The following is a 14,659-nucleotide window of genomic DNA, read 5'->3' as shown; positions in this document are numbered from 1 at the left end:
TCACCATGTGCCAAGCACTGTTCTAAGCTTATGTATTTTAACAGAATTGATCTTCACAGCAATCCTGTGTGGTAGGCTCTACTAGTACCCCATTTTACAAATACAGGAATGGAGCTGCAGAGGTCACCACCTCGGAAGTGGTAGGACCAGGATTCAAACCCAGACAGTCTGGCCCCAGACTGAATCACTCCCCGGTGCTGCCTTTCTGGATGAGCTCATCGGTCTGGAAGGGTGGGGCAGGGGGTTTTGTAGCAGCCTTGAGGGGGTGGCCGTTGAGCTCACCCTTATCCTGTGGGTAAGCCTGAGAGACCTTCCCCAAATTATTGTCTGGCCCATATTTTATGCTGGGACGGAGAACTGTCAGCCACCCTACTCATAGGAGAGCTTGACACTTGGGATGCAGAGGAAAGGACTTTCTCTGCCATCTGTGGGTGTCATCTCGAGGCCTCCAGCAATCAGGGCTGTGGGAAGTAGTTTGTTGTAACGAAGTCTGAGTTCTAACCACCTCAGAGAAATGTGTCAGTACCCCAGGGATCTTCCTTTTTAGTATTTAACCGAAACACAGCCTAATTTTTTCCCTCCGTTGACTTCCCCCAGGCTCTCTCGCCTAGCTCCTTTCTCCACTCCTTTCTCCAACTGAGCCATGTGGGTTCTCAGTGAGTCACCCACTTCGGCCTGGTACATGATGGAGAGGGTGGTGGCAGGAGCCCACTGTGGCACCTGAAGTGCATTGCACTGGGACAGACTTCCCCCTCACACGTGTTTAGCAGCCCCGATAGCGGAGAAGCTGGGGCACAAGGGTTGGGGGTGTCTCTTCTTACAGAAGTGAACCTAAAGCCATTTCGTCTCCCAGCCTTCCCAGCGCTTTTGCTTTTGTTTTTAAGTGGTTTGGTCTTCTGACACATACTCTCTTCTTCTGAGACATCCAGTTGAACTTTCTCTCTGTTTACTATGCCTCACTATTGCTAGAAACTGTAACAGTAGATGCCTGTTTCCGGAAGGACTATTGGATCATATGGCCAAGTACAAGGGTTCAGACTTCCAGAATGGGTTTTTTTCTGATCACCATAAACTTTAGGTCTGCACTGACTCCATCGAGGCTGCAAAGAGGAAAGCTCTCCCGCCTGTGACGTTCCTGAGTCATTAGGCCAGTTCAGTATCTAGGCCAGGGCTGTGGCCTGCATTTACGCATTGTGCTGTCTCTGCAAGTACCCGGAGCTACTTGCAACTATATGTGGAACTTGCTTTTCCTCAAAGACTGTGCATCCCTTTGGGAGTGACACCTAAGCTTGTCTGTTTTCAAAACACAGTTTGAATCCTAAATATCTGGGGAATTCCTCTAGTTAATAGATGAAGAATGTTTAAACCTGTCTACGATTTTGAATTTGGCATTCTCATTAGGGAGAGTTGAAACCCACCAGGTAGCTTGATCTCTGGCTATGAAATCACTGAGGTGGACAGTGTTTAATGAACTGGGTGTAGATGCAGGGTACAAATCTGTCTTGCTGACTTTTTAGATATTAAAAATTCTAACATTACAAATATGTGTGGGAATGTGTCTGTGTACAGTCCTGATCACACAGTGATTCATGGGTCTTAAATATAAGAGGAATAAGGCACTACAGAGAAGATTTTCGATACGTAAATGAAGTTGTAAAGGGCCATGTTTGTGAACTTTGTACATTTTGTTCTTTATTGCATGTGTGGTTGGTACATAAAACCTTAGGCTTTCAGGAAGTGTGTACTGTGGATACAGACAGGGTGGTTCAGACCATAGGGCTTTATCTTTGGTTGTGCAAAGGTTTATCTTTGGTTGTGAAAAACCAGCATCGATCTGAATGAAGTGAAAAAAGCAACAAAAAACAGTGAGTTTGAACATTTCAGTGATGTTCTTAAAAATATGAGTATAGCCTACAACAGACTTTGGCCCTAACTTTAAATCATTCAAAAAGTTATTTGAATTCTACTACTGCTTAGTGGTATTGGTTAGAAACAGAAGTGACCTCAGTGAGAATATAAAAGGTTTAAAAAAAAATGTGAGCTATGACTACTACTGTCTTGATCCCTGGGTAAATTCTAAATTAGGCTCTTAGTTCTTAAGGATATGGGCCTTCCATTATTAGCCCCAGTTCACGGATAATATCCTTTAGTGAGAAATTAGAAGTGCATCACCCTCCTGAGAGCTTTGCAAGCAAACCTGATGGCGGCTGGTAGCTTCATGCTGCACTTGGGGTGCTGATTTTAATGGACTCCTGGGTGAACGTCGCTGCTGTGAGCTGCTCCTGCCCTGTGCCCTCCAGGAAGATCTGAGGCCAGAGTTTTGCTGGCAGATGGAACCCTTCTCTGTGAGTCATGTGGCTAGCCTGTCCCCGTGGCCACTCTAGGGTGAGGTTTCTGCGCTCATGAGTCACCTCCTTAACGGCTGCTTGGAACCTTAGCACTAAGGGCCAGCTTGAACATTAACCACTCCTGTTTTCTTCTGTTAGTAGCGTTAATGGGTCAGGGCCAGAGGAGGTGAAAGGAAAGAAAAACTTTTTTTGCCTTTTTTAAAGTACCTGTGACTATTTCCAGATTACCGTTTTTGTTTAGTACTAATTATTGAGTGTATAAACTGATACTACATTGCTGTTTAAAAATAAAAAGGCTCATTCAAAAGGAAGCAATACCTAACTTAAAGCAATTTCAGTTTTAAAATGGCGTATTCTCATCAGCTGAAGGAAGTCTTCCTCAGGAAAGCCACCGGTTTTCATCCCAATGTTACGTTCTTCTCCTTCATCTCTGAAGTGACCTTATTCCGAAAAGGAATATACTGTGTTTCCCCAAAAATAAGACCTAGCCAGACCATCAGCTCTAATGCGTCTTTTGGAGCAAAAATTAATATAAGACCCAGTATTATATTATTTTATATTATATTATATTTTATTTTATTGTATAAGACCCAGTATTATATTATATTAAACCAGGTCTTATATTAAAATAAGACTGGATCTTATATTAATTTTTGCTCCAAAAGACGCATTAGAGCTGATGGTCCGGCTAGGTCTTATTTTCGGGGAAACAAGGTACTGATTTTCCGGGTGGAGATTACCTGAAAACAATGTAAAGTGTAGTCATGGCTAATTGTCTCCCTGGGACTCCCTGCTTTCGCCTTCTGCCTCATTGACTCAGCTTTTCACGCTCTCCACTTGGACTGATCTGCATCCTGGCTGCCATTACTTCTCATTCCATGGCCAGAGGCCGAGGTCTTGGTCATCCCTGCTGTTCTCCTCCGTGATCTCTTGCCCCCTCTGTTAGCTGATACCCCCACTCTAGCCCCGTGGTCTGCATTGCTTGGACATGTTGGAGGCAGGCCTCTGGGTAGCCCTGAAGCCCTGTTCTGTGCCAATACCTGGTACCAGCTGGTCCTGGAAGTGTCAGCTGAGATGCCCGGCTGGCCGAGCCTTCCCCTTCAGACAAATTCAGAGCTCTCTTCTGGTGCTTATTAGAAGCGGACTTCCTAGTCGCAGTCCTAGGAAGGTAGATGAAATAGAAGCAGAGAAAGGCAGCTGCAAGTTAACTCAGGACCGTTTGGTAGGAGACCTCCGGGAAGTAGGTGCCTGTTGTGGGAAGTGATTATTCAGGTTGCCACTCTTAGAGTCACTTCTGATGTCCTCGTTTACTCAAAAGGGAGTTTTTCTCCTTTCTTAGTACTTCCATTTATTAACCGTAAAATAAATATGTTGAGAGCAAAATCTTTATTATAGTAGCTTACCTTGTTGAATTGTACAGTGAATGCTTCCGAGAGTTGCCAAGCTTTAATGTGTGCCCCTAGATGGCTTTTATTATTGTTTAATTTCAAAAAGTTCTTTTCCATGTGTATAGTAGAGGATGGTGAACTTGAATTTAACATGACACCAAAGAGAGGGTGGGCAGGCACTCTGACTCCATCAGGAGCTCTAGCCCTCAGAAGATGTGGGTCGTGCGTGACCCTAAAATCTCAGCATTGGTGGTAACAGAAGATTGGTTTTTCGACCATCAAGGGTCAGCTGTGCCTCTGCTTTATGTTGTCAGGGATCCTGGCCAATGGAAAGTTTTCTGTCTGGGATCTTTCTGATCTCGTGGGAGAAGGAAGAGAGCTGGACAACAAAGCACCAGCTCATAAGCTCTTCTGCTCAGAAGTGGCACGTGGCACTTCTGTCACATCGTATTGGCTGAAGCAAGTCCCGTAGTCAGACCTGATGTCAGTGGGGTAGAAAAATACAATCTCTTCCAAGAAGAGAAAGAGAATATTTAAAAGAATAACACAGTCTTCCACAAGAGCTTTCCCAGAAGCTTCCAGTCAGGAAGGGACGCTTGTTCTGGTTGATTCTTGGGTTTTCAGGTGTTTTATGGATTTGTGAGAGAGACTCAGAAGTAACAGATGGCATAATCCTCTCCATTTATCGTGTTTGGGCTTTCTTAAGCTGTTGGAAGGGAACCTGGCTGATGGCATTGTATCTTGTGAACAAGAAGTTATTTCTGCTTCTGTACAGAAAGCCTGCAGTTGCTGTAGGATTGAACGTCGGGGCTCCCCAGCGCTGGGAGAGGCTTCGCAGCTGTCCACTTAGATGAGTCAGAAGCCCATTCTCTGAGGGTTATTTATTCTCAGAGTTGAGTCACTTAAACAGAGGGCATTTGGAGTCTCCTTTCTATGACACCAGGGTGTTCATGTGAAGGAAGTTATGTATCTTGATTTTTATGTATAAGTTCTTTGTTTTCCATCCTTTGTTACTATTCGCCATTAAAACTCTCTACTTTCTTATGGATCCTGAAAAGACTATTGGGGTTCACTTTGACTTATAGAGTTTGCCTGATTCACAGAATTGATTATGAATGTGAAAAATACCTATTGTTTGAAAGTATATAAAACAGTGACATTAAAAGGCAACTCTTCAAGTTCAAGTTCTTATTCCATTTAAATATCAAAAAAGAAAACCCTTTGACCCCACAGTGTGTACAGGCCACAGGCACATGCCCCTGGCTTATAGGACCTGAGCTAAACCACACTTTAGCATCTGCCTCAGAAATTGGTTCTTTAGTCCCTCCTGTCTGACAGAAACAGGCACAAAAAGAAAGACTGACCTCCTGGAGATGTTTAGAGGATGACATTTGTACAAGGGAAAAAAATGATAAAATGTGTAAGTGGGCTTGAGAACTCTTAAAGAATTGCTTAGTATTTAGAAAATAGGACCAGACGAGTGGACCTGCTTTCTGGCTGCTGTTGCCTCAGGACGGGAGTGTAAAAATGACCCCTCCCAGAAAGGTGCTCAGAAAGCAGACTGACTGGATACATGAGGAGTTGCCATGGGCATCAAGAAAGAAATATCTGACCGCCCAGGACTGGTGAATTAAAGAACAAACTTGACAATGAACGGGAGCTCACTGGGTGCTCCAGGCCCAGATCAGGAGAGACTTGTTTAGGTGGTTTGGAGAATTGGGGCCTTGCCGCCCTGGAGGGGCATCTTGCCGAGGGGAGCCCAGCTAGGGTCAGGTAATCACTGCAGTGCCTGAAGTGCCTTGAGATTCCCTGATATTCGAATTGTCCAGGGCCACCTGAGCATGGACAGAGTGGCCAGCCCAACTCTGGGGGAAGGGAATTGAGAGAAATAAAGGCCATCTGGCCAAACTTGGAGTTTTCTGAGCCAAAGTCCAAGACCCTCAGTCAGAAGTAAAGAAAGTTAACAGCAAATGAACTCCCAGTCTTAATATAATAACCAGGAAGCCTCGTGTTGCCGTTGGCAGAAACGAGATTACTGAAAACAAAAGCTGACTTTAGTCTGTGATCCACAGGAGAGGCAGGGTCAAGAGTCTGTCCGCTCTGGCAAGTTGGGTTCCACATCCTGATAACAGCCTGCCATCTTGGACTTCCCGATTAGCATGGACCGTAAATAAAAATTCAGAAAAACAACTGAAAGTGTACTTACCTTAGGAAATATACCATGAATGTCCATCCAGATTAGAGAACATGACTTACTCATGAGAACAGACCTTTTTTAAAATGTAAAGGGTTTAGAAATCGGTCTTACGTTGCACCTACAAATGTAAAACCTGCCCTCTGCAGGAAGCCCCCAGAGCAGGGTTCTCACCCTCCATGCTGCTGACACTGCTTGTGTGTGTGTGGGGGGGGGTCGGGGGGGGGGGCTGGGTACTGCAGGGTGGTGAGCAACAACCTTGGCCTCGACCCATTAGGTACCAGTAGCTCCACACCCCCAAGTTATGACAACCAAAAATGTCTTCAGACATTGTCACGTCCCCTGCGAGTGGGGAAGAGGCAAAATTGCCCCCGATTGGGAACCACAGGGTGAGAGGTTTCCCGGGAGGGCCAGAGATGGGATGGAGGAGAGAGGTGTACCCTGGATAGGGAGGGAAGGGTGTTGCCAATAAGCCAGAGGGGCTGAGCACGTGGAGACTATAACTCAAGAACAGTAAATTATCGGTGCATTTGGACCCTCTTCGTGACTCTCCAAGGTGTCTGCATTTCCGTGGTCATTGTATTTTAGGGGGTGGCCAGGGCACATGAGGGTTTGCAAGAACCTCCTCTGGTAGCTGATTAAAAAAAAAAGTCCTGCAAGGTGCTGAGCTTTTTGGACCAGCCCTGAACCTACAGTTCTTCAGCTGTTCCTGTGCTCTCAAGAGAAGGTCCTGAATGTGTGGGGAGCTCCTTCATGCCCTGCGAGGATTACTGGACAGCACATGAGCTGGGGGAACAGCTGGTGTCTCTGCAGAAGCGCTGTGACTTGTGCGGCTCTGCAAGCTGTGCTGAGGACAGGTGGTCTGGCTGTGTCCGGACGCGCTGGGCCACTCTCCCCTTTGCCTCCTCTCTTCAGTCCCTCCCTGTCCAGCACCCAGAAACTACTCCACTGGCCGCGCTGAGTACGAGCCTTCCTTCCTCCTGACCACTCAGATGTCACTATGGATCTCCTGGGGGCTTGTTCAAAATGCAGTTTCTGGCAACACCTCCAGACAGTTTGATTCAGTATGTGGGGACCAGGAACTTACACTTTTTTAAACAGGTGGCCGAGGTCTCCCCCTAGAAGATGGGGTGGGGGTGGTCCAGGTGCACTTTAAGAAGCAGCACTCTAGAGGGTCATTCCAACGTTTGGAAGGCAAAAGCACATCCATGCTCTTATCCTTCCAGAAGACACGGGGTGAGGCACCTTCGTGTGCCTTGTTTATATCAGAGGGAGATGGAGGTAATGAAAATAGGTATCAGCCAAGAAACTGCCAGTGATGGAGGAGCAACATAGTCTTCTCAGAAGTGTACTGATTACTTGGGCCACATGGGTCAGTGTAGTAAATTTATTACTAATAAGAATTAATATTTTTGAGTACTTACCAAACCACAAATATTTTAAGCTAATCATGTGATAATGATTAATAATAGCTGATATATGTTAAACACAATGAATGGGAAGCTACGCGGATTATTTTATATACACTTTCTCCTTTAATCCTCATGGTGGCCTTGTGAGGACACTGTGTGTGTTCTCTCTCTCTCTCTCCACACACACACACACACACACACACACACACACACACACACACACACACTGATTCTCATGTGTAACCCAAATATGATTTAATAGGAATTATACAGCATCACTTACCAAGGATTCTCACCAAAAATATTTAAGTTGAATCTAAATTAGCTTTTAGACTTAACCTTCTGTTTCTATAAAACAGAGGATAGAGAACAATTTTAAATGGCCTCATGAGGAAATAGATAATTCTATAAGAACTGGTAGTTTAAAAAAAAAAAGTCAATATCAAGGGAGAAAATGCAGGCAGGATAGAATAGGTGAGGAAGGACTATTTTCAACTAAAAGAAACTAAAGACACATAACTAAACATAATGCATGAGCCCTGACTGAGTCATGGTTTTAAAAGAACAGCTATGAAAAATGGGGCAGGGTAGGGAACTTTGAGTGTGGACTAGGCTTTGGATATAAGGGAATTATTGTCAGTTTTCTTGGATATGTTAATTTGATTGTAGTTATACAGGGAAATGTCCTTATTCTTAGGAGGTGTATGCTAAAGTATTTAGAGGTGAAATGTCAAGACATCTGCAACTCATTTTCAAACAGTCCAGAAAAAAAAAAAATGTCAGTGTGTGAGTATTAGTGTGAGTGTGTATATCATAGAGTGACGGAACAAATATGGCAAAATGCTAACAGATGTTCAGTCTGGGTGTTCATTTGTCTATCCTTTCCAACTTATATCTAAGTTTGCAAATTTTCATAATAAAGTTGAACAGCAGCACCAGGTGAGTAGGCAAGGTGGTATTCCTCAGAACTCTGTCTGTGGTGGCCTCAGTCGCGGGCTGTGCTGCTGTTAAAATGACAGAGAGTGTATGTAGGCTTTCCATGCAGCTTTGACTGAAGTACGTTCCGTCTGCCTCCGCCTTTCTAGGTAGATGTGAGAGCTTGGCTCCTGGGTTTCTGTTACGGAACGTCCTCGCCAGCTGGCACTGAGTGGATCTGCCTCACGTTCACTTTCTTCCCTTCTCACTGACAGCAGAAAGCTGCCAAAGGCAGGAAAAGATGGGAGTTACAAACCTAGTCCAGCTCTGCCCAGCACCTTCCCCCTTCTTTAAATATTAGGGCTCTGTGGAGAACATACATATGACCCCCACGGACCAACCATTTATCAACTTCCCTTGTTCTGTATTCTGACTGCAGGATTAAGTTTCTGCAGCATCTCTGTTTTATTGTTTTTGTTTTTTCCTTGCTGAGAGGCAAGGAAACTCTGTGGACCTCTGTGATAATCACAGCATCATTTTCTGAAATTCAGAGGGCTGTCCAGATTATCCACAACCATGAGGGATTTGGCAGTCAAGTCAGGTGTCCTGAGGAGAGATGAGTGGTCCGTGGATAGAAGACTTTTATATGGAGTATCAGTGAGGGCCTCGTTTTATTAAGTGAGCTTTGGAGAAGCAGGAATTACAGTGAATAGCAGTGGATGCCGTGCTAAGGATCTCTGCGCTCAAACCCCTGTGGTTAACGAGATCTATAACGAGGATCTATTTCCCCTTTGGTACGCATGCTGCCTCCCTGAACATGGGACATGGCCAAACTTGGACACTTTACAGAGCGCAGATCACGATAGAGCCCCCCGCCGAGTTTCTGGGGTTCCCTTTGTTCCACCAACCTGAGAGCTTTTCTTCCATGCTCAGTTTTTGTCAGTCAGCCTTGCATACATATCATGGTGATTTCTCTTACAGTAGTAATTAGCAAAGTTGCTGGGGAGACTAACGCATGTTATCTCCCTGCTCAGTGAAGATTAAAGACCTCCTTCCAGCCACGCTGGCGTGGAGATGAAATTGGGTGCAATGGATGGGGGATTGTTTTAACACAAATGGACAAGGAATTTGTACTTTCTAGACTTAAGCACATGGGCCCCTAAATAATCCTACCTTAAATTTGTCATGGACCATTTTGCTAAGCCCGACTGCACCATCTTCCCTTCTGGTTTCACATTCCTCCTCTTCAGAAGTTGCAACCTAATTGCATACCTGACTTTGAGTAGAGCTTGCTGACCAGGACAGTGGACACTTAGTGTATTCAGTAAGATTCAGAGTCCTGAGATTCTGCAAGAGGACAAATATGCAGAGTTTTTATATTCACATTGAAAAATTACCATTAAACAGAAGAAGGAAAAGGATGGAGACCTAACAGTATATTGGTTTTCTAGTCAAATTGGAAGACTTCACAGTAGCCTCATTTTCTCCTAACAGGCTGGGCTCTCCACCTGTTGGTTCAAAGTGTTTTTGAGCCTGGTGGGCCGGTGCAGCTTTTCCCAGCCTCCTTGTTTTCATTCAAGTGGCCGTTTTCATTATAAATAATCTCCTCCAAAGCTCTTTTGTATTGGTAAATTTTTCCACATAAGGCATTGTAATCGGTAATCTCTGGGTAGGGAGGTAAGAATGAGTGAGTGGGAGTAAGTTATACTTTTGGCCTAACGCTAATTTATTTTCCACAGTTGAGTTTGGCAGCTGGGCCAGGCAGTGGGGAAGCAGGAAGTCAGAACAGGACCCCACCCTAAAAGCCCACCAGGGAAGCTTAGACACCAGTGACCTCATCCATCTCTAAACACCCTGTGCTTAATCTTTTTCTGTGTGTCATGGCCAAGTTTCTGTTATCGATTGAGCAACTCCATTGGTTAAATTGTTGTCTGACCAGTGTTATCCATGTTAGGGGAAAAGCTTCTGAGGGAAAGGAGTTGGTATTTGTTGACCACTTACTATGCCATACACTGAGCAAGGTGCTTTAACAGGTTCTTGCTTATTCCTTAAATATCGTGAGGCAAAGTACCCTTACTGTCCCCATGTGGTAGCCGAGGAAGTTGAAAGGTGAGGAAGCTGAAGCTCTGAGAAGTGAGTCGCCGTGTGGTCAGTCAGTGGTACAGAGGGATTTGAAACCCAGACCTGGTGGATTCCAAAACTCTTGAGGTGGAACACACCACCTGTACCTTCCCCAGGGCTCCACACGAATTCATTAAACACACACACACACCTAACAATTATTAAGTGCCTGTGTTCCTCGTATTGTTCTAATTTTCCCAAACAGATACTTGTATAACTACAATGGTATGAGAATGTTTAAATGCATTGCATTTTATGAGCTAAATAGTCACCTCTCACTAGGATGTCAGTGGCATGGCGTAGAAACTTTGACACTGGGTTTCCTTATTTCCCCACTTCCCTCCATCTTTGCTAACTCCCTGCCCCACCCCACTGCCAACATGGCATGGGGCTCTTTGTAGTTTTTATGCAGTTGACATGACCTGGGTTAATAAGGTCTAATCATTCAGAACAGAGCCGTGAGCCCAGATGTCTGCTGTGAGCTGTGCAATTCTTCCTGACCTTGGAGAAAGGACAGAAAATAGGGCTGCTGGCAAGCCCTGTGGTCCCAGTTTCAGGGTTCAGGCCCCTTTGAAGGAGGGTTGAGCTGTTAGAGCAAAGCCCTCTGGTAATGAAGCCATTTGTCCTTGGGAACAGAATGAGTCCTTGTGAGACCAGAAACAATGCGCATGTTGAGCTCCAGACCTGGGGTGAATGGAAGCTCAGGCAGAGGCACATGTGATGAACTGGGACAGCTCAAGGGATGCATTCTTTCGAGGCAAGTGTCTGTTGTCAACAAGTCCACTCAGTGGTAATGATACTTAGTCAACGGTCATTTTTGAATAATTTCCTCAAGTGACTAAGTCATGAACTCTTGAGTTGTTTTCTTCTTCTTTGAGTTTTGAGTTTAGTCTAAAAATCACCCTCCGAGAAATGGATGAAAAATAAGTGTGGGTAACAATGTTTTATTATTTTTGATGGCGTTGTTTCTTTTTATATTCTCATTTACCTATGAAGCAAAAACTCTTATGTCTGCTAGTAATTTGATTCCCAGGCAATAAAATTGTGTGTTGCTGCTCTCTACTGTTAAGCAAAAGTTTTTGGTGCAAGTTTTTCAAAACTTAGCTGGTCTTAATATCAATCAAAACAGCAGGCAGAGTCCTGGAAACTTTAAAAAAGGATAATAGCCAGGCGTTGACGGTTCACTGCCAGTTGTATCTAGATCTCTCTGGATCCCTGTGCTGTTTGCCTTTCTCAAAAAGATGATGGAGCTGGAGCCCCGTTAGCACAGGGTACCTCTGGGACGGGTGCAGGGACTGGCCTGGGCCTCTGGCCTCTGTCATGCTGCCTATAGATAACGGTGACCACTACAGCCAGTTCTGACAGTAAGGGAAGGGAGAACTAGAAACAAAGGAAACCAGCAAATGCGCTGAGATCGCCCTCGTGTTGGCTGGGGACCAGGATCTGCTCTGGCAAGGTTCTGTGGGGACCAGCGTGGCGGCCGGGCCGGGCCGTGAGGGTCGGATGTGGGAGCGAGAGGCAGGGGCGGGCAGGTCAGCTGTGCAGGGAGTCGGGCGGCAGGGCAGACCTGTTGCGCACACACTTGGGTCTGGGGGACCCGCAAGTTTGCCGGCGGCGGAGCTGCAGGGGCGGGGCCTGGCGCTGTTGACCGACTCCTCCCTTCTCTCCTGTAGGTGAGGCTGGTGGCCACGCTCCGGAGCTCAGACATGGCAGCATGACAGCCCTGGACCGCGCAGCCAGAGGCTGGGAGAAAGGAGCCCCCGGCTGTGGGAGTGAGTGCCCCGAGCAGCGACTTCCTTCTGAGGCCGCCTGAGCTTCCTTCCTCACCGGCTGCTTTTATTAACCCCGTGGACTCCTAGTTTTCCGCCTTGAACAGCAATATGTGTCATGTCATTGTCACCTGTCGCTCGATGCTCTGGACCCTCCTGAGTATTGTGGTGGCTTTTGCAGAGCTCATTGCATTCATGAGCGCAGACTGGCTGATTGGAAAAGCCAAGACCCGCGGCAGCTCGGAGCCTGACGAGCCGAGCGGCGGCCCCTCAGAGCCGTACCACCCCACCCTGGGCATCTATGCCCGCTGCATCCGCAACCCCGGGGTGCAGCACGTCCCGCGGGAGACGCTGTGTGGGCCCTATGCTGAGAACTTCGGCGAGATTGCCAGCGGCTTCTGGCAGGCCACCGCGATCTTTTTAGCCGTGGGCATCTTCATCCTCTGCATGGTGGCCTTGGTGTCCGTCTTCACCATGTGTGTGCAGAGCATCATGAAGAAAAGCATTTTCAACGTCTGTGGACTGTTGCAAGGAATTGCAGGTAAGCGCGCGGCGGAGGGAAGGGGCCTGAGAGGGAGGGACTCGGCAGGAGCAGCGCGCGCTGGTTTTCTCATTTATTGCGGGTTTTGAAGACACTTCTGTGTGGTCAGGTTGGCTTTGCGAAGGTATGTTCTCGGCAACAGGAGCGTGCTGCCCTCGCCACTCCGTTTTCCCTGCTTCACTCCCCCCACTCGGAGAGAAGTGTGTGCTGTGCTCTCACGTTCCTTTTCATGGCTTATGTCCTCGGGTTCCAAGTTGTTGGGTTTTGGAGTGACTCCTCCTACTCTTTGCCTGCCCCGTTAAGTTAAAAGCACGCTTTCCACGTTGTGCACCCACTGAGGAGTCAGGCCCACCTGCGGCCAGCACTCCGTGCTGGGTGTTCAGAGGCAGCGAGCAGCCCTGCCACTCTCAGCCCCCTCCCCAGCCGCAGGGTGATTTCAGCTTTGGGAGGGGAAGGAGCAGGCTGGGAAGGAATTAGTATCAGCTGCTGTGTTTAATAATGTCCCGGTTTGAATTGTCTGTCTCCTGGAGCCCAAGAGAATGTTCTGCGCACTCAGATCAGAAAATATTATACTAACTTTTCTACTTTCTGGGAATTTCTCACCAATGAGCTGGTTAGACATCAGTGGAAAGAAAGGTATGAGCTCTTTACAGTGAAGGATAGGAGAGGCCATGAGCTGCACGAAAGCTTTCAAGGCCACCAGTTCTTTATCATAGACTTTCCCACTAGGGTTTGAAATGTGGATCCTAAACCAGGAGGGTCTCTTTCTAGGCTCAAAGATCTTGTACTGGATGGCAGAAGCACACATACACACACACACACACGTTCGTGCACAGGGCAGAGTCAAGACATCCTTAAGAAAGTAGAGGAATAAACTCTTGCTTTCATTTTCAGGAAAAAAAATTAACCAATCATAACCAAGGTATTTATTAATCTTAACTCGAACAGGAGAAACAATAATCCACCTACAACCCTAACTAACTGACGGGTACAGGTCACTCATCCCTCAGTGAATCCCAACGCTGCGTGCGTGGAACTCTCTGACACTGAAGATAAGTGCTGAGCCTGGTGTCCAGGCCTGCTAAGAAACAGAGCCAAAATGAATTCAGTCTAGTCTGCCTTATAGCAAACTCTTCAGCTCAGCTGGGATGGCTTCCAAATAAACATATCAAACAACAGTTTTTTCCCCCAAACAGCAAATGTTTTCGTTCCTCAAATGTTGGGGAGTGGCCTGTGGGGGTGGGATGGAAGGGGAAGTAACAGCCAGAGAAATGACAAAGGACCTATGCCACAATCCTGGTCTGTGTGCATGGGGGATATACTTGTAACAAGTCTCAGGACCTTGTATCTTTATTTGCCCGAAGCAGCCATACCATGAATGACACAGGCCCCCTGGCACTCAGGGAATTGGGGAGGCCAGGATTATAATTCTCAGCTTTGCTCCTAGCTTGCAGTTTCATTTGGGATAAATGCACCTCTCTGGAACTTGGCATTCCTCTTCTGAAAAATTGGGAGATTGGAAAATATATGACCTTACTTTATTATTTTTAAAAATCTTATTAGATATTTGATTCTGTGACGTCATTGTCCTTTTTGATTCACTTCTGAAATCCAAAGTTTATCCCCTTCAGCTTGGCGTGTCACCAATCAGAAATGTTCAAGAAGATGGGTTTCAGTACCCATTCATCTTTTTCTTGTCAGAAAAATACCCTGCTTGATTCCCCTGACACACAGTGCCTCGGGGGTATGTGCATATATGCACGTGTGTATCTTCAAACTTTTGTTGCGAAGTGTTACCAAAGGCTTTTGGAAAGTCAAACTGAACATGTAGATGAGGGGAAGGCAACACACACAATTTAGCAGTCCTCTAGAAGAGCTCTGGTTGACCAGAAAGGTGGATTTCCCGTACTGTGTTGCATTTGCTCCTCCTCGATGACGTCATGCCTTTATTATGAATTTTAGCATCACACC

At 46.2% G+C, this 14,659-nt stretch overlaps 1 protein-coding gene across 3 annotated transcripts in view; it reads left to right on the top strand.

Annotated features, from left to right (window-relative positions):
- LHFPL2 (LHFPL tetraspan subfamily member 2) overlaps window positions 1-14,659 on the top strand; it is a 144,163-nt gene that overhangs the window by 111,231 nt on the left and 18,273 nt on the right. For 2 of the 3 annotated variants that reach the window (XM_033110373.1, XM_033110374.1), the window contains one exon: window positions 12,052-12,688. In XM_033110373.1, the coding sequence (XP_032966264.1) occupies window positions 12,259-12,688 (430 nt within the window). In that variant the 5' untranslated portion in view covers window positions 12,052-12,258. Of the gene's footprint in view, window positions 1-11,810; window positions 11,835-12,051; window positions 12,689-14,659 lie in introns of those variants that run through there. The other variant, XM_033110375.1, reaches the window with a different exon arrangement.

The sequence above is a fragment of the Rhinolophus ferrumequinum genome, chromosome 7 (assembly GCF_004115265.2).
Source record: "Rhinolophus ferrumequinum isolate MPI-CBG mRhiFer1 chromosome 7, mRhiFer1_v1.p, whole genome shotgun sequence".
NCBI classification, from domain to species: Eukaryota; Metazoa; Chordata; class Mammalia; order Chiroptera; family Rhinolophidae; genus Rhinolophus; species Rhinolophus ferrumequinum.
This window is presented reverse-complemented; position numbering and strand designations above follow the sequence as displayed.